At 53.3% G+C, this 26,872-nt stretch overlaps 3 protein-coding genes across 3 annotated transcripts in view; all 3 read right to left on the bottom strand.

Annotated features, from left to right (window-relative positions):
- Positions 1-4,233: 4,233 nt before the first annotated feature.
- Positions 4,234-17,087, bottom strand: LOC119105435 (uncharacterized). The gene is made up of 5 exons (XM_037228900.1): positions 17,018-17,087; positions 13,719-13,936; positions 12,038-12,246; positions 5,683-5,845; positions 4,234-4,773 (listed from the first exon to the last, which is right to left on the bottom strand). Exons 2-5 carry the CDS (start codon positions 13,860-13,862, stop codon positions 4,444-4,446), a joined length of 846 nt encoding a protein of 281 aa, XP_037084795.1. The 5' UTR covers positions 13,863-13,936; positions 17,018-17,087; the 3' UTR covers positions 4,234-4,443.
- Positions 6,426-7,853, bottom strand: LOC119106291 (replication termination factor 2-like). The gene has a single exon (XM_037229907.1). It carries the CDS (start codon positions 7,514-7,516, stop codon positions 6,650-6,652), a length of 867 nt encoding a protein of 288 aa, XP_037085802.1. The 5' UTR covers positions 7,517-7,853; the 3' UTR covers positions 6,426-6,649.
- A 2,678-nt stretch (positions 17,088-19,765) lies between the features above and the next one.
- Positions 19,766-26,872, bottom strand: part of LOC119106364 (ionotropic receptor 25a-like) — a 42,230-nt gene continuing 35,123 nt past the window's right edge. The window contains 6 exon segments of the mRNA XM_037229990.1: positions 19,766-19,975; positions 21,538-21,659; positions 22,664-22,710; positions 22,712-22,834; positions 23,198-23,345; positions 24,364-24,485. Of these exon segments, the coding sequence (XP_037085885.1) occupies positions 19,815-19,975; positions 21,538-21,659; positions 22,664-22,710; positions 22,712-22,834; positions 23,198-23,345; positions 24,364-24,485 (723 nt within the window). The 3' untranslated portion in view covers positions 19,766-19,814.

Raw genomic sequence — 26,872 nt, forward strand, 5'->3', positions numbered from 1 at the left:
TGTTCGACTAGTTGTTAAGATGTGTCATAGTGTTCATGAAACCACAAGGGCAGTTTCCTTTTGCTAAATCAAGCAAGTCCGCTTACTCTGCACCTCTTGCAATGAGGGCGTGTTTCTGATCGGTTTACGCTAGTGTATGTCGCCATCATCTACGGCTGCAGAGTCGTTCAGTCGCGTCCCCGTGTTGTGACCGAGAAACGTCGGCGATGGAGATAAGATAGATACTGACGCGGCTTGACTGTCCTCGGAGCCCCGTAGCCGGCTGGCTGGGCGCCACCCCCTGCCCGTGCCATGGCGGCGCCGGCCGCCGGCCGCCGGCGCGTCTGTACCTCCCGGCGCCGCACGTCCTGTGTCAATACATGCGCTGACCGTCCGGTGTGTGAGGCGACCACCTCCGCACTCTAACACGTTTCCCGGCCTCGCTAGCGCGCGCCACGCAGCGCCGGAGCCGATGGTCGCGGCGAGGTCCGGCCGCCGCCGCCGCCCACCGTCGCCACACCCCCGCCGCCAGGTCGCAGTCTAAGTTACGTGCGCTACGGCGCGCACACACGCACACACAGAGACAGAGCGGCCGGCCGGAGGCAGAGAGCGTGAGCAGAGGGACAGGAGGCGCACCCGGACGGTATTCGAACGGTGTCTGGTAACCGCCGTTGGCTTGTGCCTTCAGTGACGCCTGGTTTTCGGCTGTCTGGCTGCACCCGCAGTCGGTTCCGATGCCCGGCGGCTGTTTCAGGTGGTGCACGATGCTAGTTGTGTGCCGGTTATTGTTAAAGGAAGAACTCACGCCCAAACTCTGTCGGGTTACTGCCGGCGATAAGCCCGTTGCGGAAAATTGTGCATCTCGCTTACGTTGCTATGCATGAGCCAGCGGTGGTTACCAAAGTGTATTGCTGGGAGTCTCAACTGGAGAACGCGCTTCCAGGTGGACTACGGGAGTTTGCCGTATTTTGCTCCGATAAAACGGGGCAAGCGTTGAGATGACATATGCTTTCCGTCTATCATTCCACAGACACACAGCACATGTCTTTTCATTTCCCTGATTACGCCTTCCTTAGCTGTTCCTCTCCCGATCTGTCCTTGCAGTCACCGGTCCTGGTGCCTTCCCCGTCCGCCCCCAGCTCCTCCGCCTTTGCCCTGTCTACAGAGCGCCCCAGCTTTTCCAGACCCCTCTCCGGCACCCGTTCCGTTTTCCGCCCCGTCCTCGTTCAGGAGGCCGCTGAACACCAGTCTTGCTGTTTCGCCGTTCGTTTCAGGTGTGGCTGAGTCGGCGCCCGAGCCGGCTCGGCCCGACGCGGACTCGCAGCGCCGCCGCCCGCCGACAGCGGTGCCGCGCCCTGACCCGAGGTCACGCGCTCGACCGGGCCGGCGTCGGCTCGGCGGTCAGGCGTGCGGACATAGCTGCGGCCGCCGCCGTCAGGTCTGGTCAGCATGGCCGAGGGTCGGCCGCGCCCTGCCTCCCGCTCCGCCAGCCGGCGCGGCAGCCGGCCGAGACATGAATAACGCAGCGGGCCGGCGATGCGTACCAGGCGCCGGCCAGACGCGGGCACGCGCCCCCGACTGCGGCTCTGGCGCGGACGCTCACTCACCGCGACAAGCGCATTCACCGACCCGGGCTCGGACGCGAACATTGACCCGGGACGGACGGATACGGGCGCGATTGTCACCATAGACGCCCCAGGGCATAGGCAGACGGGGAAACATTTGTTAAAGCAAACATTTGGTATAGCATGCCGACGTCATCTGTAATCTTGTCAACGTTTTTATTATTTGGCGTTGCAGTCCAATGTCTATGACAAAATACTATTGTGCATTAGGACCGCCTGAAACGGTATGGCTGAGAATAAGTTTCGAACGCATCGCAATATCGCCAAGCCTTTGAATATTCTGACCGGTGACCATAATCTGACTAATATATATAGGTTTAAAGGTTTACACGTAGATCAGAAGATGCCATGCTCCTTTTAGCAGATCTACAGAACGAAGCCAGAACCTAGTATTATTGTCATAAAGTTCAGTGTTTCAGTAGAGTTGCATTTGAATCTTTAGGAATGGAAGACAGTGAAGCCTAACAGCCCATCACCCACTGGTTCTAACATGCCAATAATGAGTGTTCATCCATCCAGGCCCACTATGCAAACTGCCTGAGACTTATCCGTAAATAATATCGCAACGCTCACTTCGGTCACACCAAACAGCGCAATGCGCGGTTGGCGCGCTCTCGCAGTTCCTCGGGCGCAAGGTGACGTCATGAGCCTGGGTTCTTTAGTGCAAGGCCTGACCCGGCTGTGGAGACGTCCCATGCCTTGTCCTTGCTTGGGTTTTGCGTACTTGCGTCACCAGCGGTGGTGCGCCGCCACCGCTGATAGGCGGGCGCCGACGCCACGCCTGACGTCGGGGGGGGGGGGGGGGGGCGGGGCAGTTAGCCCATGTTTCAGCCGCCGCGAGCGCGCGCGTGGCGATGCTCAGCCCAGCAGGCGGTCGCCATCGCGCTGGCGCCGAGCCGCTCGTGACGCCGAGACGTCAGCCGCCGCGCGTCAGCCCGCCTCGGCTGGCGAGCTGGCGCCGAGCCTCTCGTGACGCTGGGATGTCAGCCGCCGCACGTCAGCCGACCTCAGCCGGCGAGCTGGCGCCGGCGGCTGGCCGGGTCGGTCCGGCGTCGCTGTCTGTGCGTCCCTGTTGCAGGGTGGGTGTGGCGCCGCCCCGGGACGTCGCCGCCGTCCGGCCCTGGTCACGGCGCCCCGCCGCGAGAGCCGCGGTACTGCCGGGCGCGTCCGGACACCTCAACACCGCCCGTCCTCCCCGCGCAACCCGTGTTGGCGTGCTGACACGCTTTCTGTATGTACCACGCGAGACAAATACAGCATCTGATGCGGATACGGACATCTGTAGAGGTGTGGATTTCGCAGTGAAGATATCAACGTGACGGACGACATTATTAGACAATTATTAGCCTACATTGTTAGCAAGGAGACCCGAGAGCTTAAATGAATCGGTGTTCGACGCTTCTCTGGGAGGTCGTCGGTATGCCTTGGTTGTGGCTGCTGCACAGGCGATGCATATCGTCAGTCCGCAATCGCCGATTTCGTGGAGGCACCTCACGCCGGTGTCCTGGGACACGTTCGCCAGTAATCAACCCTGTAGTTGTCACGATCATGTGGGCCGCGGGCGGAGCTCCATGTTTGTAACACGCCCCGTCACAGGTCGTGTTTGTGACGCGCCCCGTCACGGTCCGCGTCCCGGGGCTGGCAGCGACATCACGGAAACAATCTGGCGGCCGCGTGGACGGGTCACGCACCCCTCCTGGGGGCGCCCCCCCCCCCCCCCCCCCCCCGCCGCAGCCCGGCACGATACCGAGCCGCAGCAGACGGGGACGGCCGGCCACAAAGACGGCCAATCGCGTCGCCACTCGACCGCTCACGAACTGGCACCGCACGACCAACACGAAAAGGAAAGATGAAAGTCGTTGGGAACCTCGGGGTTATTTCAACGTGATAAATGCTTGCCCGTTGCCACATTTTACGAGTCGCCGAGAATCCGAGCAGTTTGGCGTTGTTTAGCCTCTCGCTGAACTTTCTGACAGCCTCGCACGAAAGGTGGTGGCGTCGTTCTGTTGAAAAAATGAGGCGTTTGACCAGTTAGAGACCCAAGTTTGTAGCTCCATGCTGCCGGAACCACTACCATGTTGAGAGACGGCGAGAGGCCGGCGGAAGGCTACTATGCTTCTGCAAGCTTTTAGCTGTCATAATTATGTTCCGGAGAGTCGTCTCGTCTCAGCACGCGCATCGATGGCGTGAGCTTCATGACGGTAGCACAACACCAAACCGTGCTGGGGCCGCGCTACTCGTGGGGACTGACCCGACTTAGGGGGCCCCGGACGCCCGCTCGCGCACGCAGTTCGGTTGCCAGTCCAGAGGTCGCCACCTAGCCTCAGCGGCCCTGACAGGGGTCATGCTTGGACGCCAAGGTTACACGATTTAGCCGGTGATGAGTTGTAAGGCACTTTGTTTGGACCGCACCAGGTATTTAATATGCTAGTGAGACAAACAGGCTGTTCACGGTGGTGCTCTGCAGCTGGTACCTGCGTCAGAGTCTGCCCAGGGGACACCGGACGGCACGTGACGGCCTGGTCGTGCCATGCCGCTCGCTAAGTGCGGCGCCTGGTACCGACAGCCGGTGGACATGCAACACCAGGATAAACTTCGCTGCAACGCACGTTCTCAAAGGCACACAGGAAACAGTTTCGCAGTGTATGTGCAGAAACGGGCATTGCAGGCAAGGTAACACGATTACTACCACGCCACACACTGCACATTGGATGGGTGGTACTCGTCCGCCATCCCACGCGCTTCGAGGTCACATTGTACCCCGCCGGCCACCTCCGCCTGGCCCCCAGTCCTTATGAGACCGCCCTCAGTGTGGCACCGCGAACCGCCCGGCGGTGCCCTATCGCAGGCGGGTCTGCGAGTCGGCCGGGGGCGCCAGGGCTGGTGCGGCACCCTTCTCCAGCGCCAGGGCGGCCAGGCCGCGGCGTGCCGCATCTGCGTCTGTCGTCTCCTCGTCCGGCTCGTCGACGGGCCGCCGCTTCCGGCGCCGTTTCCGCCGGAAGCGTGGTACGCCGGGTTTTCGCGCCCCCGTCTTCTGCTTGCGGGCGGCGGCGGCGCCCGGCGTGCCGTTGATGAAGGCGCTGATACCTTGCGCCGCGTCCTGCTTCTCGTCCTTCTCGTCCACAATCAGTCGCGAGTAACAGTCGTAGTTGTATTCCTTGCAGGCGCCCTGCGGACGGGGAGGAGGCTGAGGCCGGAGGACTGGGTCGGCCAGTCTGCAAACACCCGGTAGAGGCTGCGTTGTGTCCGCGAGTCAGAACAGCGGCACGGATGTCGAGGCTGAGGGCGCGGCGAAGATTAGCCAGCTGGGATGGCAGGCCCATGAGCGCAAGCGTCGCTTGCTGAGCCATGCCAGGTAGTGGCAGCGTTCTATTACAGCACACATTCTCAAGCACGGTGACAAGGGCAGCTCAGGTTTCTACCCGCACCGTCTGGAGCATCACGATGCGAAGCCTGGACTTCCCTGGGGTTTAGGGCGCAGGAGGCTCGGACGTCCCCGACAGTTCACATCAGATGTACATGGCGCACGCTAGAAACCAACCACAGGGGCCCTGGACCACACGACGAGATCTCCGGCCATACCCTGGTCTCCTCGCCGCCCCTCACCAGCCTGGAGGCCGCACATGATCGCCTCGGCGCCGTCCTCCCGTCCGGTCACCAGCCGTCCTCGGCGTCACGTCGGTGAGTTGGTGCGCCTCACCTGGTAGAGCTCCAGCCGTCCTCGGCGTCGCGTCGGTGAGTTGGTGCGCCTCACCTGGTAGAGCTCCAGCCGTCCTCGGCGTCGCGTCGGTGAGTTGGTGCGCCTCACCTGGTAGAGCTCCAGCCGTCCTCGGCGTCACGTCGGTGAGTTGGTGCGCCTCACCTGGTAGAGCTCCAGCCGTCCTCGGCGTCGCGTCGGTGAGTTGGTGCGCCTCACCTGGCAGAGCTCCAGCCGTCCTCGGCGTCGCGTCGGTGAGTTGGTGCGCCTCACCTGGTAGAGCTCCAGCCGTCCTCGGCGTCGCGTCGGTGAGTTGGTGCACCTCACCTGGCAGAGCTCCAGCCGTCCTCGGCGTCGCGTCGGTGAGTTGGTGCGCCTCACCTGGCAGAGCTCCTCGTGGCACTCGCGGCATGATGTGAAGCGCATCTCCACGGCCTGGCCCTTGCCGCGCTTGGCGGCCCGGCTGCGCGGCACCAGCTGCGGCACGGGCAGGCCCGCGTGTGCCTTACGACAGTCTCGCCGGCTGCGGGACAGCGACACCAGCCTGCCGGCGGCCGGCCACCCGAGGTCAGCTGGCGCCCGTGACGTCACCGCGTCCTCACCGCTGTGGGGGCAGCTCTGGTGGCTCGCCTCACAGCGCGGCAGTGCGGCGGGTTCGTCCCCACACAAAGCTTGTTGTTCGTTGGCCAGGCTGCCCATGTACCAAAACTAGCGAACTTGTGGCAGCATGCACTGCAGAACAGAAATGCTCCACAGGCAATGGAAGCAATGCACATACATTTGGTCACCTGTTTAAGCCACTAGTTAGGAAATAAGATCATGTGTGTAGGTCCATATCATATTCTTCATGACCAGTCATATAAATCAGCAATATTCAGTATGCACTCACTGGCAGATGTGATTTGCTGCATGACTTTGCACTCTGGTGGTGTTCATCTGCAAGTTTAGCCTGTCTTCCTGTTCTTACTGGACTCATGTTCACTGGGTGAACATCCACATAAATTGTTGGCCAGCTTTTGGGAGGCTTCTGGCATGACATATGCATGCAGTGTTTGCTGCAAACATGCCCAGCAGCAAGCTGCTTGATTGGCTTCATTCAGTCCATGCCATCCACAAAATACCAATAGTTTTCATCATTTATTGCATTATATCAGCATTACACTGTTCAAGAAAGATAATTTCCTGGTTGGGTGAAAAACATATGCACAAAAATGCAGAGTGGTATGCCAAGGATGAATGACTTCTGCTTTTAAAGTGACACCAGTATAGTAATAATTAATCTGTCCATCATTACACATAACATGTAATCACATGGAGCAGGTGCTTCATTACAGAAACCCATGACTTATCAGTTGAACAGAGGATTGTATGTCACCCAGTGAGCAGTCTGCCTCATCTTGGCTGACTTGTGGGAGGTAAAAAGTGACTTGTATACCTCAGTCTTCTGACCATCTTTTGCCACACTGTAGGTGGCTGCAGCCTTTGCAAATGCTGGATCCAACAGCTTGCCATTGTTGGGTAAGTTGATTGAGGGTCCAGCAAGGACCTTGCTCTGCTTCTCTTGGCTTGGCTTTTTCTTCTTGGCCTCAGGCTCATTACTTGCAGTGGCAGGGTCATCTGTGCCTTTCCGCTTTTCCTTTTTTAGTGCCCTGGTACGAGCACGCCTGGCCTCCATTTTTGTTCTCATCTGGTCTAGCTCATCACCCTCTGGGTTCAGAACAATGATATCTTCTTCAGTGAATGGAGTGTTGCACTTGTGACATGTTTCTGATTTTACCATTCTTACTGCTCTTTCTGAGAACACACAGCCACAGGACCACAGGAACACAAATTTGTACTTGCCATTCATTTCTAGACCAACCACAGGACAGACAAACTCGGCTGCTTCAGTATCCAGGTACATATCACCCTTAGATGGTTGCACAGATCCTGCTGCATTTTTAGTCAGGTTCAGTATCTTAACATCCTTCAATCCCTTGATGTGTTCAGCTGAGGCAGGCTTGCTATCCTTGTCCAACAGTACCTCCAGCACTGAAGACTTGCTGTAGATATTTCCAAGCTCGCATGCTACTATTGGCTTTTCCAGCCTACTTTGGCTGATACTGCAGTGACGCCACTTGAATTTCCTCACAGAGTCCTTATCTTTTTGCTCCCCTTTCTTCTTCGTCCTCACCAGCTCGTCCCTCCTTGGGATAGTTCCACCATCACATCCCATTGTGCACTTCCCTTCAGTTCCCAAGAGCAATATCACTGATAAAATCAGCAACCAAAAATCTGCCTTGCGGCAACTCTAAACCTTGTCTGTTAGCACGAAATAGGTGGCAGGCTTCCGTCGAACGACTTCTCAGTTCAATCGGAACAATAGCAGGCAAAAGCAGAGCGAAGCGGCTTTGCCAAACACTGCGCAATTGTGATAGGGTATTGTTAGGGCCTTACAGTTACGGCAACTGCAAACAATCCCAAAGCTGAGAAAGCTGGGCAGGCACACGCGTGACGCCCGCACAGCCTGCTAGCTCACACATATAAAGCTGCTGGCGATAAAAATACGAAAGTGACGAATCAGATAGCATTGATAACGTAAAACAAAAAGCACACCTAAAATACTGCCAAAATAATGGCAACGTATTATCGTCAAAAATGTTGTCAACTACATCCTCAAATTTTTCATCTCCAACGTTTATGCTAAATAATCCTAACATTATCAAGGGTAGATATCTATATCAGGGTCCAGTGGCTTGCAATAAGCCCTTCATATTTTATTCAGCCAACTGGCCGCCAGTTGCCGGCCTTGGATGGGATTATGACTTCATGGCGGCACCGACCAACTCGGCTTATGTAACGCCAACGTACGTACTACTCGCCATTCGTTAACAGCGACATTGTTCGTGGCTGATGTTGACACGAACCCGATTGAATCAAATAGCATCATAACGAGGTAAAGTGAATACGATTCGTAGCGCGTGAAGAAACGAACTCGGGCGCGAAGACCCACGCAGCCATGAAGCTAAGGAGCCATTCCTTATTACGTTACGCATTAAAGGGAGGGCGTTTCATGGGACGTACTCGAAGCATAACATGGGGCCATGAAGAACCTAGCGTTACCTATAGGTGTGGTTGCAAATCATGCTGAAGTGTCTTAAATGTTTTAAAAACTGAAAGCCGTATGCCTTGACTTATTCTCGCGACAAGCAGCACACTCGCCTTGTTTCCCACTTGTAGATTCCTTGGGGGCCGAACGGACATTACTTTGTTGGGACATAATCATTAACACGGCGTACTTAGGGGAATGGAGCGTGACGCCCCGCGTAACCGGTGCGTAACAAGGGGTGGGGTAATGAAATGGTCAAAAAATGAGTAGCGCTATTCATAGATGGCCCTCATCACCGTCACAAGTGAAGCAACAAACTATGACTCAAATGTGCCGCTACTGCGCAGGTTACCACATCGCGCGGTTCTCTAAAAAAACAACATATATGAGCAATACAAGTGTTGAGCGACAAGCCCAGACGATAAACAGGGAACCGATCTGCTTGAAAACAGACGTCATTTGCGATTTGAAAGCACTTTTGCGTTGCTATGAGTGGCCCTGAAGACTGTATGCATACAAACTAATTGAACAAGCCATGTACGAGCGAGAGCGAGAGCGATAGTACGAGAGCGACTCGCCTCGCATGCTGGCCAAGCCGACGCGCTTGACCTAGCATACACCGGTTGGGCTCGACCGAGCAACAACTTGTTCTGGAAGATGGCTGGCCATACGAGCGACTCGCCCCGGGGGCCACCCGACGAAACCCACGAGACCGGACAGACGCCGACTGGGATTACTACCAATCGTCCCGATCTCGTGCGCAGTGTCATCATGGCGGCCCACGCGATTTCAGGCGCGTCATCAGGCGCCTCGATAACCAAGAAGCATTCACACATTCTGAGGCGCTACGTCAATGCACTGGCAAAGCTGCCGTTAACGCATTTAACTACCCGCTGTCCCTGGCTGATCGGACGCCGCTGGCAGTGGTTATGTTGATGCGCCTGTCATGAAGTGGCACGCATTCCAGCGAATATTTCTGCAACAGTTTGAAGTGGTAGCCTCGGTCCAACGGCTGCCTGGTACGCACGCGTGCCAGGCAGCACACCACTCTGACTACGACTACAGAAGTCCAGCAGCAGCTGCGGCGGCGCCGCGCGGTCGGCTGGCGGCAAACCATCGCCCCGGGCATGAGGGCGTGACCCGGCTGTGTCGCACCGTCGTCCGCAGTGACTGGCGGCCGCTGTGAGAGCGGGAGACAGCCCGGGGCAACTGCAGGAGTCTGTGCCGAGTGCTCCGGCCCGTGATAACCCGCAAACAGCAGTAGCGCTCACCATTGCACCGGATCCCTTAACGCCTGTTATGTCGCAATCGGCCCTACCACAGCTATGCCAGCGTAACGGCTGCGACAGCGCCAGTGCCAACGCACCTGCCTCGTGTGACGTCAAACACGGTTAAGGTGCCATCGATCGATATGGGAAATGTTGCGTGCAATCCTCCGATCAATGAAACCATCCACCTCGATTGATGTAGACGGCATTATCGTGGGGATGCTCCAAAAATGTTCATTTGGGTCCTGTCCTATCTTAATGGACATTATCAACTCCAGCGCGGTCACATGCATTATTTTCCAAGCATGGAAACTGGAAACATACACTCGTTACGCCAATTGTCAAGTGGAAAGCCTCGTAAAGCCCAATTAAAACGCGTCCAAAATCGACTCTACCAACCATTACGAAACTGGTAGAACGGCCGGTTCAAAAACAACTGTCGCTCCATCTGGAAAACAGAAAATTGTGTCTGAGTTAAAAATGGCGTGAAAATTGTCGACACCCGATGCGCTACCGTAAAAAGTTTTCCACGGAATCAGCGCTTCACACCATCACTTACAAAGCAGTTAAGGCCATGGAAAAAGGCGAAATTCTTATCTTGTTACACATTTCGAAATCCTGTGATGGTTTGCCTCACGGCAAATAGCTTGCAAATTTTTATTGTACGGTGTTGACACGGTTTGGTTCCGAAGCGTCTAGGTCGGCTACACGCAGCTGGTTCAGGTGCATTGAGCAGGCGGCTCGCCCCCTCCCCCTCCTCCATGTCAGGCCGGGAAAAAACTCAGTCGTAGTTTGTTTTTAGGGTGCCGCTCTGAGCTGCACCATATTCATGCTGTTCATCGCCGACTTGAGCCTTTGCGTGTCCGATGACGTCACTGGCACCCAAATCGCGAATGACATGTAGATTCTCGTCAGTGGGAGAGATATCGGCATGTAGCGTCTAATGGCCAGGATAGAACAACCGCTCACCACCACGTATCCATGGTTTTTCCACGATGGTACGAGGCTAAGCACACAAACGACACATTTATTAGGGATCGGCACTCCAGTGATGCGGAGAAACTTGCCGCCAGTCACACTGAGCTTCTAGGGTATAGAAGTGCCTACCTGCACATCAGTCAGAGATATCGGAGTCACTATTGACCGTGGCCTCAACTTCCAGGTACATCTGCACGGTGACCCTTCATGCACCGGAGTACTTTTGTCTCACGCGCGACACGTGACCTCAAATGCGACTTTAACTTACATGATGCAGGTGTTGGTTTCGTCTTTAGTCATGTACTGCTCATCTGTATGCACCTCTTTGTAGCGATACCCCGGTGCATCACGTGCACGAGACAGCAAATCGCTGTACACGGTTGGTAACAAGCAGGAGACGAAGTGACCACACATCGGACACTTTGGAACGAAGACCGAGCTGCCTGAGAGCGATCTATCTATCTGTCAAGACCAAGCTGCCTGAGAGCGTGCAATGCACGAGCGGGCAGCGTGCAAATCAGAGGCACCAGCACGACCCGAGACGTGCCGACTGCCAGTCGCTCCCGAAAATGCACACAGAAAGGGAAAGGCGATGCCCACGCTACCGGGGCGTATGACAGTGAAATAGGCATGGCGTCGACCTTCGAGCGCCGGCTTTTCACCCTATGTGGAACAGGCCATAATGCCCACTCAGCTAAACAAACTCGGACTTGTAATTTTTGCAATGCATGCCTATATGTTATTGATGTTGGTGTGTTCCCGTTCCAGTAGCATGATTGCCTTTTAATTATGTGTCTTGCATGTTTTGTTTCTCATGACGTGCTTAAGTGAAAGACCACCATGTATACATTATGCCAAATAAATCATCATTATCATTGTTACTGGGTTTAGTGTGCACCCTAACTCAGTGTCAGCAGCACGGTTAGTGTGGCTAGTCGTGGTATTTCTGGTCAGTATTTGCTGTTTGCATGCCTTTGTTGATTCGTCCTGTTTCTCATATCTTGTTTGGCTGTTCTATTTATTGTTTTAAATAATGCATTGCTATTGTTTGCCTTTCAGTTATTCTTCATTTCTTCCCTTGTGTTGTGAAACACAAGAAAACACTCTAAAACGTCCTTAAGTATATTCCGATGTTTTTTTCAATCATGCTGACGGTTCTGTTGAGTTCTTCATGCATTCAAGGGGTTTGTAAGCAATCCGGGAAAAAAGAAACTTACGGTACGCGATGTTGGTACTTGGGTGCGTTTGTTATCTGTATCCGGAAAGTGGCATTTTTCTGCAAGTTGTGGCGTGGGACCATTAGGGGCATATTGGGATGTAACTGGGGAGACGTGCCCTATTTTGTCCTCTTAACGCAGCTATGCGTGTAGCACGTGAAGCCGACACTATGTTGGTTCCTCACTTTGAGAAGTATTCCTCCTGCTGTTTGTTTTTGGGCCGCGCCATAGTCAGCATGCGCCAGGAGATGTCAACGTTGCAGAGGTCGTCCAGGTTGACGCCGGCCATGCTGATGGGCGTGGGGTCGGGGTACTCGAACTGGACCGGCTGCCGCTCGACCCGCGAGCTGCGGAAGTGCACCGCTCCCGAGACAGTGCAGTCGGCGAGCCGCACCTGATGACGGATGGACACCGGTCAGAGGGGATCACCATGGCTCCCGAGACGGTGCAGTCCGCGAGCCGCACCTGATGAGAGGTGGACACCGATCAGAGGGGATCATCACAGCTTCAGAGGCACTGCAGTCGGCGAACCGCACCTGATGAGAGATGGACACTGGCCAGAGGGGATCATCACGGCTTCCGAGATACTGCAGTCGTTGAGCCACACCTGATGAGGGGTGGACACCGGTCAAAAGGCATCATCACGGCTCTCGAGACACTGCAGTTGGCGATCCGCACCTGATGAGGGGTGGACATCGGTTAGATGGCATCATTACGGCTCCAGAGACAGTCGGCGAGTAGCACCTGATGAGGTATGGACATCGGTCAGAGGGGATCATTATGGCTCTCTAGACAGCCGGCGAGCCGTATCTGATGAGGGATGGACACCGATCAGACGGGATCATTACGGCTCCCTGGACAGCCGGCGAGTCGTATCTGATGAGGGATGGACATTGTTTAGAGGGGATCATTACGGCTCCCGAGACAGGCCGGTGAGCCGCATCTGGTGAGGGATGGACACCGGTCAGAGGAGATCACCACGGCGCCCGACACCTGGCTATCCTCTAGCTGCGCCTTGCGGTCCTCCAGCGGTCAGAAGAGTCCATCAGTCTAATCGCTGATCAGAGGGCCTCCAGCGGTCAGAAAAGTCCTTCAGTTTAACTGCTAATACGAGGGTCAGCCGTGGTCCCGCTGGGGATCAGACCGGGCGAGGGGCGAGCTGCGCTCCCACCGTTGCCAAGTTATCAGAGGTGCTCCTGCCAAAGGTCAGGTTACACGGGCATTTAGTCGTCACCTTCTGTCCCGCGACTGGTAAGGGGGCTAAGTGGACCTGTGGTCCTACGTCAGGATAGGGTATTATAATCAACTGCGCTCCTACCAAAGCTCAGAAGGGATACCCTGTCGTCTGCCGGATGACGACATGTCGCAGAGGTCAGCGGTGAAAGCGGTTAATCCAGGGAAACAATTCTGCGTTCCAACATAGCTATATAAAGTCCCAGACATGAGAAATAGAGAACAGACGTTACTTTGACGAGCCATTGGCAGAGAAATTGCGCTATCCACGAATCGCAACGCTGACCGGCTCTCGTCTATGGCATTTAATGTCACGTGATATCCCAATCGTGGGTCTTCTTGAACTTACGAGGGACTGTATTGCGAGTCGGAAATAGGCACATTTCTTCAAATATGTAAAATCTAGTGTGAACATATGGATGACTTGCAACAAATGTAAACAAACCTGGAATGACTCATCGTAGCAAAATGTAATGTACATGTGCTGTACATGAAACGTTTTCTGGTGTTTGCATGCATCACTTTGCCTCACAGGGATAGAGGGGGGGGGGGGGGCAGGAACTCTTGGCTGCCTGCTTACATGCGACGGCTTAGGGGAAGTACACAACACAAGCTTTTAATATAGACTTTTACCTTCTCTGGCTTTATCTTGGAGTCTGGAACTTTTTCAAACACCTTGTCAAAATCTTCCTTCGTTTGCATTCGTGCCTTGGACAAATCGAGGGCGGGAGGCGGGCCCTTCTTCTCGTTCAGAATATCGTCCAACTTGAACGCCATGCTGTCTGTTATCCAGAAGGTGGGCCTAAAGCTCAAGCAGCATCGGTCGGATGCGTCGTAACACAGGTGCGTCGCTGAAAGTGAGGACGGGTGGTCATTGACATTTGCCAGCTTTCATCGTGTCGTCACGTCGTTCCTCCTGCGGCACCGTAACCCCAGGGTCGTATATTCCGTGTCGAAAGTGTCACCTCCGACACGTTCCGATACGCCGCGACACGACAGTTTTGGGTGCCACACCCAACATGATTACCTTTCCTTGAGCAGACATGTTGGAGAGGGTTTTTTATCTAGGAGAGGGTGGGGTGGGTTGCAGCGTGTCTAAGAAATATCAGGGTGATTTATTTTAAATTTATTTGACAGATGCCGGTCTTAGTCACTCAGGTAACGCACAGCAGCGCCCTTTATCTTTCAGTGCACTTCCAGCTGCACACGTGCACATGACTTCCCGGAGTAAGGGGGCGACAAATTTGTTTTTCGCACGTCGCTGAAGACTCTAACGATCAGTGTAAATCTGTGTATATGTACATGCGCCTCATATGTTGCAAAACATTTAGCACCAAGCATTTCGGGGTGGCGAACTTTCTTCCAGAATGCCGGGTGTTAACATGGCGTATCAGCTGTGCATGGGGCATGCTGTATCAGTGATACAATGTGCCGACAATGATGTCATTGGCTGTTCTGCTGTCAAATATTGAATGACATGATTTCATGGCTCAGTGTTGTCCAGACAACGAGTCGGCACATGAGTCGGCCTATGACGACTCATAATCTCTGCTTGAGCAACCGAAACCAAAGAGGCGGTAGTTGTAAAAGAAACACTGGCTGATTAGAAAGAGCGGATATTGGGCATGTTGCAATCACGGATCACGAAACAGCAGAGCTGATCGTCCCTTGTTAACATGTCGTAACACGTACAGTTTGCTTGCAATGCAGCCTACTCCATTCAAATAATCAATAGGTCTCACCTCAGCATGTGATGCAATTTGCCGCAAGGTGGGGAAGGTTGTATCCTTTTAAACGGGGTCATTCAGAGGCCATTTACCATAAGGTGAAAACGTAGTCGCCAAACTTTATCCACTGCATATGCACGTGAAGGTTACATTTTTTTTTCTGCAGATTTAAATATCTTAGTGTCATACTCAGTACTGACGGTATGAGAGAGCTCGGAGTAAAAACTGATGCAACTCTCCCTATCTCCCCTACACTCGGGCAAAAGAGTAGCCGAGTTGGCACCCACGTGATGCCCACGGGACGTGAAGACGTGACAGGTAACGCCATGACAGGTAAGACACGCGGGAGCCTGGAGCTGCCACAGCACATTATGTCCGCTATTTGTGCCGGTCCGTACTCAGCTTCCCACGGATGCGTGCTGGTCTCTGCGTCGGTCACACATTGCGTGCCGCCCCACGGTCCAGGCCAGCGCACGAGCGCTCCTGAGCGCGAACCGGAGCCGATGACAAGCCACGCTGCGCAGATAACTTGTATGACGCCGAGTCAGCGCAGAGGTGATGGAGCGCGCCTCCTGAAGAGCCACGCATGGGCGCGAGAGGGGTGGCGCGGGACGGCGCGGCACTCGGTGCCTGCCGAGGAGCCGCGCATGGGCGGCGAGAGGGGTGGCGCGCGGCGGCGTGGCACTCAGTGCCTGCTGAATAGCCATTCTTGAGCGGCCAGAGGGGTGGCGTGCGGCGGCTTGGCACTCGGTTCCAGCCGGCGTGGCACTCAGTGCCTGCTGAATAGCCATTCTTGAGCGGCCAGAAGGGTGGCGTGCGGCGGCTTGGCACTCGGTTCCTGCCGAGGAGCCACGCTTGGGCGGCGAGAGGGGGTGGGGGGCGGCGTGGCACTCGGTTCCTGCCGAGGAGCCACGCTTGGGCGGCGAGGGGTGGCGCGGGACCGCGCGGCACTCGGTGCCTGTCGAGGAGCCACGCATGGGTGGTGAGAGGGGTGACGCGCGGCGTCGTGGCGCTCGGTGCCTGCCGAGGAGCCACGCATGGGCGGCGAGAGGGGTGGCGCGCGGCGGCGTGGCGCGCAGTGCACAACTTACCCGCTTGGGCAGAGAGTTGCATCAGTTTTTACTCTGAGCTCCCTTCTCCCATAAATAGAGTGGATATGACTAAGATTCTTATATCTGCAGAAAGCTGTAGCCTTCAGCTTCATACGTAGCGGTAGTTTTTGTAGAGCGCGTCTTCGTTTTTTTTATAAATGACTTCTGAATGGTATCCCCTTAAATGGGACAACCTGTCCCACCTTAGGGCAAATTGCGTTACATGTTGGTGGAAGTAATGGTTATGTTTTGGTTTCGTCTTGTTGTCACTGAGTAAGTTGCGTCGCAGGCGGGCTGAATACGTCACGACATTTAGACCAAATGCACTCGTATTTGCCATTTCGTAATTCGTCGTGATTGCGACATGACAAACATTTGCCGTTCTTATCAATGACTATCTTTTTACAACTACTGCCACCCCGGTTTCGGTTACTCAGGTAAGGTGGAAATCATGGGTTTACGTGGAAAACGTACATGTCGACTTGCTTTTTGAATAATAACAAGTCATGGCAATAATGTAAGCCAATCATTGGCAGTAAATCTGTCAATGACACATTGTCGGTGCGAACGTACATCGGCTTCGAAGTTTGGTACCCTCAGTGAATATAAGACTCGATCTGTGCCCAGTTTCGTCCGTCGCGCAGTCAACGTTCGATTCATCATACAATAATACAAAGAGGAGGAGAAGGAAAGGATCTCAGTGGAGAACCGAGGGCGGGCGTTGGAGCGAGTGCTGGCCGGAGTCGTTCTCATCGACTGAGGAGGGGGCGGCGAACACCAGTCCTTATGCACTTTGATATTGGGTCGGCAGGCGGAGGGCAGGCTGTGTCTCATTTCTCTGGATTTCACTTTTCCCCACACGGCAACACCCGGACAACCTCTGTCCGGGCCCGTAATTGACTGCAGGTCTGGTCACGTGGACCTCAAACTGCACAGGTTACTACGAGCTACTGCGAGCTCACTCGAGTGACGGTGAAATCTTCAGTTCCCCCGACCCGACCTGGCCCGAAAACATGCTGCTCATGCTGTCATGCAATTCTTACACAAACGCCCAAAAGCATAGCTACACCTGGGAATCGAGGTACACCAACGCTTTTTCCGACCGCGCACTCACCAATCGCATATCCTTATCGCAGATCGCTAGAAGGGATGCGGCCATTCGGATCTGGGTAGGTCAGCCCGTGCCACCATCAGCCGTGTGCCCCACCCGCCCTACACCGTCCCTGCTGGGACACTGGCGCTGCCGACACCGACGACGCCGTCGACCGCGATCAGCGCCGGCGGACGCAGGGCTCAACCGACTCCGATGGCGCCACGCCGCTGTCACCATAGCAACCCGATCCGTGCCGGCGACCTGCTTGGAACACGGCTTATTGGCAGCATCGCCGTTATGTGGGTCATGCCAACATGCATGACGACAACCGCGACTCCAGGCCCTAGGGAATTCCGTCAGACGCAAGCCATCTCTGTTTCTGTTTCGCCTGCATCGTGCTTTTGGCGGCGAAGCATAGCTACCGAAACCTGGGTGACTGGTGCTGGAGTCTGTTAATGCTGCAGACGTCTAAATTGCTTCGGCACAACGCAACATTGGAACCGTTACTAACTTTTCCGACTCGCAACGACTTGTGGTAGCTAGGTTCGATGCTTTGACAGATCGTAATTGCGCTGCGTTCTGCATGCAGCCCGCTGTCTGGAGGATGGTTTTATTTTTTTAAAGGAAATGACACGGCGTCTCGATGAGCTGTGTATTTTAGACGTCCAAAGTATGCCATATCTTCCGGACAGCCGCAAGACATCATCACAACTGCTGCTGAATGCCCCGGCCTTGCCTGGATAAAACAGCGCTTACAGAACTACATTCGCTGCTTTCACAATCACATTCGGGCCTCCCGTTTTCGCCCAGCAGCTGTCGCATCAATACTTTATATCACGCGATGCTGATTACCACGCGTAGGTAGCCGTTGTGTGTCTTCCCACAAACCGCAGTACAATCTATGCTCTTCGCCGTCAGGCAGGACGAACTGTCCATTCACAAACAGTATCGGTCCTGACAAACACGGTTGGTATCGACAATCACGGAACGGAACGTCCTGGTGTCCTGCGCGGAATCGAACATGTGCGAGTGCAATCAATGCAACGTGTTCCAGCTTCAATAGATGCGCTCACTGCCATGGCCCAAGGGAATACCACATGTTCGACGCAACTGTTCGCTGCCATTAAGCGTCCCTTAAATGGAGGTAATTGTGTTATTGTGCAATATTTAGCAACTGATGTAGCGTGTATGTCTTGTTAGTGTTCTGATCTGGACCAGGTCATCCGAAACATGCATGCTAATTGTGTATCTTCTGCTCGAACCGATGGGTGTGCATTAAGTTCTAATTATGCTGGCAGCAGAACACAAAGAATTCGACAACATGCTAACGACCGTTTTCTTTTCGAGGAGCAAGCCTCAGTCAGGCACCGTCAACATCGCTCATAAAGCCTTTGCTGTCAAAAGCAGTCACCTCCACCCAAGGCACATACAATCTTGATTTGTTCAAAACAAACACGACTATGCATGATTCCTGCGTCGAAAATCTGAATGCTGCCTACTATAAGGCATTCATGTCTAGCCTAGCGATCGCGCCTCTCGGCACGTTGTCACTAAAAGTGACCAGATAGTGAAATAACAGTCACTAATAATGGCCATTTGCAGTGTTTCTAGATCAGGTCACATCCGCTCCGTTTCAGTTACGCACACTGGTTAAAGAACCATCATAAATAGAGAGGCGTTCTGGCGACGCGGTACCCACAGTCAATACCGAACCAGCGTCGGCGGTGCGGGAGCCGGGCCCGTGCTAGAGGTACCGGTGGCGTAGGAGCCGGGCTCGGGCCAGTGATACCCGGCATTGCCCGCCATCAGGAAATGCTGGGCCAGATAAAAGTGGGAACAGGCAGGGGACGAGTGGCCATGCCTCCCATCTTTATGAAATTTGTGCATCGACCGTTGGCCACGAAAGAAAATGATTACATTTAAGGAAGAATTTACACGACAGTTGTTCTGTTGTTTCTGCACCTTTATTGGCTTGTAAAGAATGCCCTAAAAACCAATTATGGTGCTAGCGATAGGTAAATGTTGTTGGTTACGACGGCTTACGTGCAGGGTATGAACGCCACCTTCCTTGGATAAAATACTGTATTTCAGATTTTAGAAGTTTATCAAACCTAAACTACGGCAGCGAGTGTAAATTAATGTACAAAGCGTAACGAAATGTTTTTGATCGAAAATAGTATGATTTCATCCGTATCACTTAACTGAAAGATATCAAAAAGCCCAATGGCGTTTCAACGATGACCGCATATATAGCACCCGTACACGCAGACGAATCTGAATATCAAAGGCAGGGTCAATATGTAATCAAATATAAAGCTAAAAAGAGTCGACATTTACGGATTTGAATGGCTTTCAGACAAATACAATGCTTTTTAATACCTCAAAGCATTTTCAAAGCGAACTTATTGTTCGTGTTGAGACACGACACCTCTAGATCAGCGCACTTTCATGAGCCACTAGAATATTTTAGAGTGAGCATACGACCGATGCACGAAAACAACTTCGAAATGCACAGAGTGTCTGACATTAATCATCTGCTTCAAGCGTGCGCAAACACATGACAAGCCTTGGACCGGTGAGCCTATTGGAATTGACATCATTCCATTCGAGGACTATATTTCTGGCTCCCTTAACTACCACCTACAATATATGATACCTTCCATGCCAACAATCAACGATAATGAGGCTTTGTGGTAATAGCTTCTCCGTTGGTCATGAAGCCCCTGTGTCGCTGACAACGGCCAGCAGCAGTTGCTTCTACAACGAGAAGTACCCAACGCAGGTGCGCTATCTGGGTGCAGGGGGGGGGGGGGGGCGCTCAGTCCTTGTGCGGGTTCACGTTGATGACGGACACGCCCACTTTCTTCTGCTCCATGCTGGTGACCTGGGTGTTGGCCTTGTTCTTGTGGTAGACTACCTCGCCGGCTAGCGTAATGAGAGCCAGCACGAGCCCGGCCAGGGTGGCGATGAACACTCCGCCTGCGGCAACACGCCAGCATCGCATCATGACCAGCACGTGATGTACGGGCATGAAGGCACGTGATGTACGAGCATGAAGCCACGTGATATGCGGGCATGAAGGCACGTGATGAACGGGAATGAAGCCACGTGATGTACGGGCGTGAAGGCACGTGATGTACGAGCATGAAAGCACGTGGTGTACGAGCATGAAGGCACATTTTGTACGAGCATGAAGGCACATGAAGGCACGTGATGCACTAGCACGAAGGCACGTGATGTACGGGCATGAAGGCACGTGATGTGCGGGCATAAAGGCACATGTTGTACGAGCATGAAGGCACGTGATGTACGAGCATGAAGGCACGTGATGCACGAGCATGAAGGCACGTGATGCACGAGCATGAATGCACGTGATGTACGAGCATGAAGGCACGTGATGCACGAGCATAAAGGCACGTGATGCACGAGCATGAAGGCACGTGATGTACGAGCATGAAGGCACGTGATGTACGAGCACGAGGGCACGTGATGTACGAGCACGAAGGCACGTGATGTACTAGCACGAAGGCACGTGATGTACGGGCATGAAGGCACGTGATGTACGAGCATGAAGGCACGTGATGTACGGGCATGAAGGCACGTGATGTACGGGCATGAAGGCAGGCGTTCAGGTCACGAGTAATCGACATCATCATAACAATAAGGTCGTGTGCTCTCTGTACACTTACAGTACATTTATTTCCGCATCACGATGGTAATTGTAAAATCCTGACACCCTCTTCCGTCAGGCGTATCAGCAATGGTTACGACACTTTGGCTCAGACACTGCGGCAGCTTTTAGCTGGTGCGGTTGAGACACCAATGAACCGCTTTACGTTCATTTTCAAGCAGCCGCCAACAAGGAGATTTGTGGGATTCAAGCACTTCCCTGCTTTGACATTTTAGATGGGAGATTCCAGCTGACAGTGGCTTGTTCTAATCGATATGATACCTCATCAACCATTTTTTGGCAAGTGTTTTGTTCTTGTGCACGTGTTGTTCTCGTATCATTTCCTGGTAATACACGTGATGATTGTATCGTATGGATGATGTGGAAACTCTGAAATCGTCTCGCAAGGCTCCAATAACAGAGAACATTCTAAGAGAATTATGGCAACCGATTTGGCAGAAGAACGTTCAAAGAACACACCAACCAGCATACATAGCATCAGGTCAATGCATACCAATCACCGAAAGCTGATGTCTACTCAATTAAATCCATTAAAATCGGACTAATAGTGTTTCAATGTTTAAAACAATGTTTTCAAAGACGAACAGACAGCAGAGGATGTATTTACCACTACCACTGCGGTAAAAGATGAAAATAGTATGCATAGATAGAGATTCCGCATGCAGTAACTTTGCAGTGCAAAATAAACCCGAAAACATCCAATAGAAATAAACAGGAAACTCTATCAGTCATCGTGCAGTCTTCACCTGCGTGTTTTCGCCTTGTTAATAGACGAAATTGCCTTGGTTCTATCACTTGCATCAGCTGAGCGCATCGGTGACGTTTTTCCCGCCGGTGAGGTGGCCCTTACCCAGACTGTGTAGCGTGATGCCCTCGCTGTCGCCGCGACTGGGGCAGTCCCCTCTGAGGGATGCGTTCCAGTACTTGGCAGTCAGAGCTTCGAAGTAGCGGTCCTTCTGCAGTTCCAGAATACTGCGGACATGGCCAGGCCGCCACGGGTAGATAGTCATTGGTGCGGGGTTCGCTGGGCGCTTCGCTGGACTGATGTCTATAGGCACCCACGCCTGAGTACCGATGGATTGGAAACACTCGCTATGGCTGTGTAGCAATGGCAGTATCAAGGCCGGAGAGGAAGGGGACAAAATTATGTAAGCGATGGTTTAACATGATAATGAATCTTTGCATTGTTTAAATATATGGCGCGTACTGATGGTCTGTTCTCATAGGCGCTGGGCGCTTATACCTGCACATAATAGCCGGCTTAACCAGCACCGGGACCCGCGGAGTTCACATCCAATGACATCTGGAAGGTTCTGTTATTCTTATGCTTTGCCCCAATGCAGATTGGACCACAGATGAGTTGTTTCCGTGTCTCATTCATCGTAAATGTGTGATTACGTCTCCGTATGCAACGAAACGCATTATCCTGTCGCGGGGTAGGTCCAGATCAGTCGAGTACCACCCAATTTAGATCAATAAACACACGATTACTATAATATGTGTGTAATGATACACGTAAATATGATTACTAAGCGACAGACACGTTGACCGATGCTACCGACAAATGGATCGCATGCACTCCATTCAAACTATCACACACACACACACACACACACACACACACACACACACACACACACACACACACACACACACACACACACACACACCACACACACACACACACACACACACACACACACACACACACCACACACACACACACACACACACACACACACACACACACCCACACACACACACACACACACACACCACACACACACACACACAACACACACACACACACACACACACACACACACACACACACACACACACACACACACACACACACACACACACACACACACACACACACACACACACACACACACACACACACACACACACACACACACACACGACGGCCGTGGACTGTTCCGCACTGCAAGCTCAGCGTCCACCGTACGTACTTTTTGCTGATCTCGTCCTGCAGATGGCTGCCCTGCTGGACGGCGATAGGCGTACGGCTGCTCGGCGAACGGCTCGCCCACCTGGGTCAGGTTGCAGTTGCGGTACACCTCGTAGCGTACGATCGAGGCGTCGTGGATGAAGGCGTACTCCCCCTTTTTATTGGCCAGAACCTGCCGGCGCAGCGATGGCGTGGGTGCGTTTGTGCGACGGCTGGGTAGCGGCGATTCAAGCTCGGTGAGACTGACGGTTAGCGCAGAGTTAACGACTAGCTGTCAATCCGGTCAACCAGCTGCCAACAATTAGCCGACGATTATGGAAACCGTGGACGGAAATAGACCTTCGCTTTCCTGGATGGGGGATGCATGTTCTATCAGATTATTCCATGGGCTTCGAACAGACAGGGGTGCGGAGTGATTTTGAAGGTAATAAATCCACCTCCGTTATCAGTGACCATCTTCCTGGTAGGCTGACAAAGCTGACACCAATACCTCCCCGGCCAAGGTCGGGAGAAGAGAGCCGTAGCCGAGACAAACCTTATCGAAGCCGACACTGTCGTTTCGCACCATGCCCGTCTTCTTGATGACGTTGAGGATGTGAGTGTATTGCTCCTTTATGGGGTAGTCCCAAACGCGGTACTTGGCCTGGTCCGTGGTGGAGTTGAGCGTCATCTCCTTCCACACTCTGTGGTGGCCGGCTCAGCGAGTCAGGGCAGAGCCGACATTGCGATGCGTTGCACATCAGTGGAGGTAACACCATTTACGCATCCGAGAGTGGTGGTAAAGTTTCAAATAGCGAAATGGCGCTTTGAAATTTGGATCAAAGACGGTGATTTCTGGTCAAATGATCATATCAAACTGTAGAATCAGCGGACGCATTCAGTGCTTTCTGCAACATAAACGTCTATGTTCGTAGCGAAATTACCACAGAACACATCGGAACATAACTATATGCGATACCTAACCAAATGAAGCTGAAGTCTCCCACAAAATATACGTACCAGCTACTATGTCCCGACATGGATATATGCGATGCTTTACCAAAATGCGTCTGAAGTCTTTTGCGGACTGTAACGGCTGCCAAAACCGTGCAAAGATGGGCCACGTGCATGCGGCTCACTTCCTCGCTGCGGGCTTTTCCAGTGGAGGACCGGGGTGGAGCACATGCGACAGTGGGGCAGCATTCAGCCCGCGGTCATGGTTGGGCAAGCAGCTGGCGTTCACACAGCGAACAGAGCTGAAGCCGCGAGAGCAGGGCACAGTGGAATCTTGTTCTTGGCCGAGACGTCGGGAAGGAAAATCGTGACTGATGTAAAGCCACAGAAACTCATAAGTGAAGGCTTACCCAAATATAGCGTGTTTTATTGGGGGACGACGTGAAACTCGATTTCGGCGAAATCATGCGCAGACATTTTCAACAGCCCGCCGAAAACCCATGTAAAAGAAGAGCAAAGCAAAGCACGACTTAATGCGAGAGCACAAACGTATGACATCGATGACGATGCGCCCATATATAGGCATGCAAAAAACCCGTACGCATTATGGACACAACCTGTTCTCACGAAGGCCTTTCACGGAGCCCAAGCGGCTTGGGAATGCTGGTGACGTCACCACAGCGCTGGTGATGACGTCACCACACCGTTGGCGATGTACCGGTCGGCCCCTGAGCTGGCTGTGAGGTCGGCCGGCGGCGCGCAGCTCACCTAAACAGCTCCTCCTCAGCGGTGGCCATGTTTTGGAAGTACTCTAGGATGGAGGAGTTGGCTACAACCGTGTACTCGATGCGCGACTGGCGGGCCAGCTCCTCCAGCGACTTCACTGTCGTCTGCAGCAGCGACAGACGCGGCCGGGGACGGCATTAGCCGCATCGGGTGGGCTGACCGCATCGCCCGTCACTGGCCCTAGCGCCACAGTGACGGCCGGCTGGTCAGCGCCGCACCCAGAAATCACGTGTCACGTGTCAGGTGCGCGCCCAGAATCAGTGTCACGTGCGAGCGCCTCGCCACAGGCGCGGCGTGCAAGCGAAGAGACGGTGACCGAGCCCGCTGACACCGCGGCTCGCGTCATCACGTCAGCTTCTAGCCGCTCTCCCTTGATAAATGGTGTCGTGGCAAGGCTCCCAGCTGGACCAAATAGGTATCCCACGCCTTTGAAATATACATCAGTCGTGTGGAGGGATACCAATCTCGATGCAAGATTGTTCAGAATTTCCTAAGACCAGGGTAATGAGCCCATAGGGAACTATCGGGGCCACTACCACAATTACAGATCAAGTTGCTGCTATTCGTACCTGCTATTGCAACGTTATATATTTACTTTTTTCGTGATCTGTACGAGTATGCAGCTGCTTTTGACATTGGTTACACAGATATAGGGATTGCGTTCCCTGCGCTTCAGAAACCGGGCTACCTGTTACTAGGCTATCATTTACGCTTGCTTTATTTTCTTCCATCGAAGATATTTCAAAATGCGGGAGCAGATCACCAAAAGTCATGGCGGGTACGTAAAGGCATAGACCCTTTCCTTTTACCGGCCCTCCACGTCTAAAATGTTTCTGATATATTTGATCCTCAACTTCTGCGAGTGACAAGCCTCGGTGCATTAATCTTTAAATCATCTTATAAAATCTAACAGTGGGCAAAAATGCACTGATCCCGTTAACTTTTTAAAGAGAGAATCGTCCTCGCTTGTGGTCGTCACAGCGTCCAAGGATTCAAAGGATGAAGGTAACTTTAAGTGGATGCAGGCATGCATGTGAGTTTGCAGATTCCCTCAGACGTGGCAGAAAGTGATGCGTTTTAGAAGCATGCAATGTGGCGACGGCTGACTGCTGCCGAGAAGTCGCAGCACGGCTGACTGCTGCCGAGAAGTCGCAACACGGCTGGCTGCTGCAGAGAAGTCGCAGCAGTCAGCCGTCGCCGGCGACAGTCAGGTGTGATGGCTCAAAAATTGTGTTCAGCAGCGCGCATGTCAGTGGGTGATAAATCATAACACCAAGCGAAGCATATTCCTGGGAATATCTATGATAGTTCTGCCATTGGCCAAACATACGACTACATTGGCCAAACATAATGCATTCAGCCATTGGCCAAACATACGACTGGCCGTATTGCTACCATAAGCCGAGTTTGTAAATGAAACACTTGCAATGCAGGGCAGCTGTCTGAATTTTGGACTGTTTTAAACTGTATTCTGCGTATGGCTTACGTTCCGCGTATGCATGCAATTACATTGCATGGCCTCAAACGTTAGATCAAAGCGCAGTCCAAGGCGGCGTCCTCTATGCACAGTTAGAAGTGGGGTCATGTGTGCGGAAAAACCCTCAGTGCGAAGGGCAGAGCTAAAAAATTGCAATGAAAAGCCGGGCTGGCGCGCCGCAGACACTCTCAATACGTTTCATGGAGTAAAGCAACATCGCGTGTTCCCGATGTTTCTAGTTTTACTAGTTTACCTCAAGTTTATAACTGTCAGCATGTATTCACGCACATTTTGAGCGTAGAAAATTGGTGATGCAGGGGTAAGTGAACCTGTATGTTACTTCGTGCGCTCGCCACTGGGGGTGGGCCGCAGACTTGCAAACGGACCCCTCCTTCCAGAACTCCTTGCTTAGTTCGCAGGGCCCTACTCTGGATAGGAAACAAGTCGAATCCGTGGAGACACAATACAATTTCTGGGCAAACATCGTTCACTTTGCTCATGAGTCGGCTGGCAGGATTTCACCCCTTCGCTATTCCCACCTCTACCATGTAGGTCTGGACATTGCTTCCGACAAGCCCAACAACAGTCAGATGCAGACATGCTGCACCCGGTCCAAACAGATGCACGTGCTCGCGAGTGTTGCGCCGGTAGTGGTCTACTACACGGATAAATCACCACCATGCGCCAGTCGGACATCGATCGACCGCGGGGTGGGTGTGATTACATGGAGGGCGATTCGTCGCGCTTCATGGCCACGCACTGAGCTAGGACAATTGAGAGCGCCGGACGTTGGTTCTCTTTCACGTGGTGTGGCTGTCGAGCGCGAGGGTTTCGAAACCTCGAGATAAAGTGCACAAAGCCTTACATCGCAATGAGCGTAATGTTGCACAAAAAAAACTACAGCAGTCTCAGATAGCGTTGAAACAAATACCTATCGGCATGCAGGAGGCCACTTTTGGATTTGATTGGTCTCATCTTTTGACTTAACTTCGGCCAGCCCAACGAAATCAGCAC

Source organism: Pollicipes pollicipes, unplaced genomic scaffold (assembly GCF_011947565.3).
Source record: "Pollicipes pollicipes isolate AB1234 unplaced genomic scaffold, Ppol_2.1 Scaffold_6138;HRSCAF=7277_pilon_pilon_pilon, whole genome shotgun sequence".
Lineage (NCBI taxonomy): Eukaryota > Metazoa > Arthropoda > Thecostraca > Pollicipedomorpha > Pollicipedidae > Pollicipes > Pollicipes pollicipes.

Bases quoted from the DNA above. Each gene is read 5' to 3' on its own strand.
- LOC119106291 (XM_037229907.1), bottom strand. From the start codon at position 7,516: ATGGGATGTGATGGTGGAACTATCCCAAGGAGGGACGAGCTGGTGAGG.
- LOC119105435 (XM_037228900.1), bottom strand. From the start codon at position 13,862: ATGGCGTTCAAGTTGGACGATATTCTGAACGAGAAGAAGGGCCCGCCT. The intron at 5,846-12,037 runs GTGAGGAACCAA...GGCCGCCGGCAG, and splicing joins CAGGAGGAATACTTCTCAAA to GCTGGTGTCGCTGTCCCGCA. The intron at 4,774-5,682 runs GTGAGGCGCACC...CCCCGTCCGCAG, and splicing joins GCCACGAGGAGCTCTGCCAG to GGCGCCTGCAAGGAATACAA.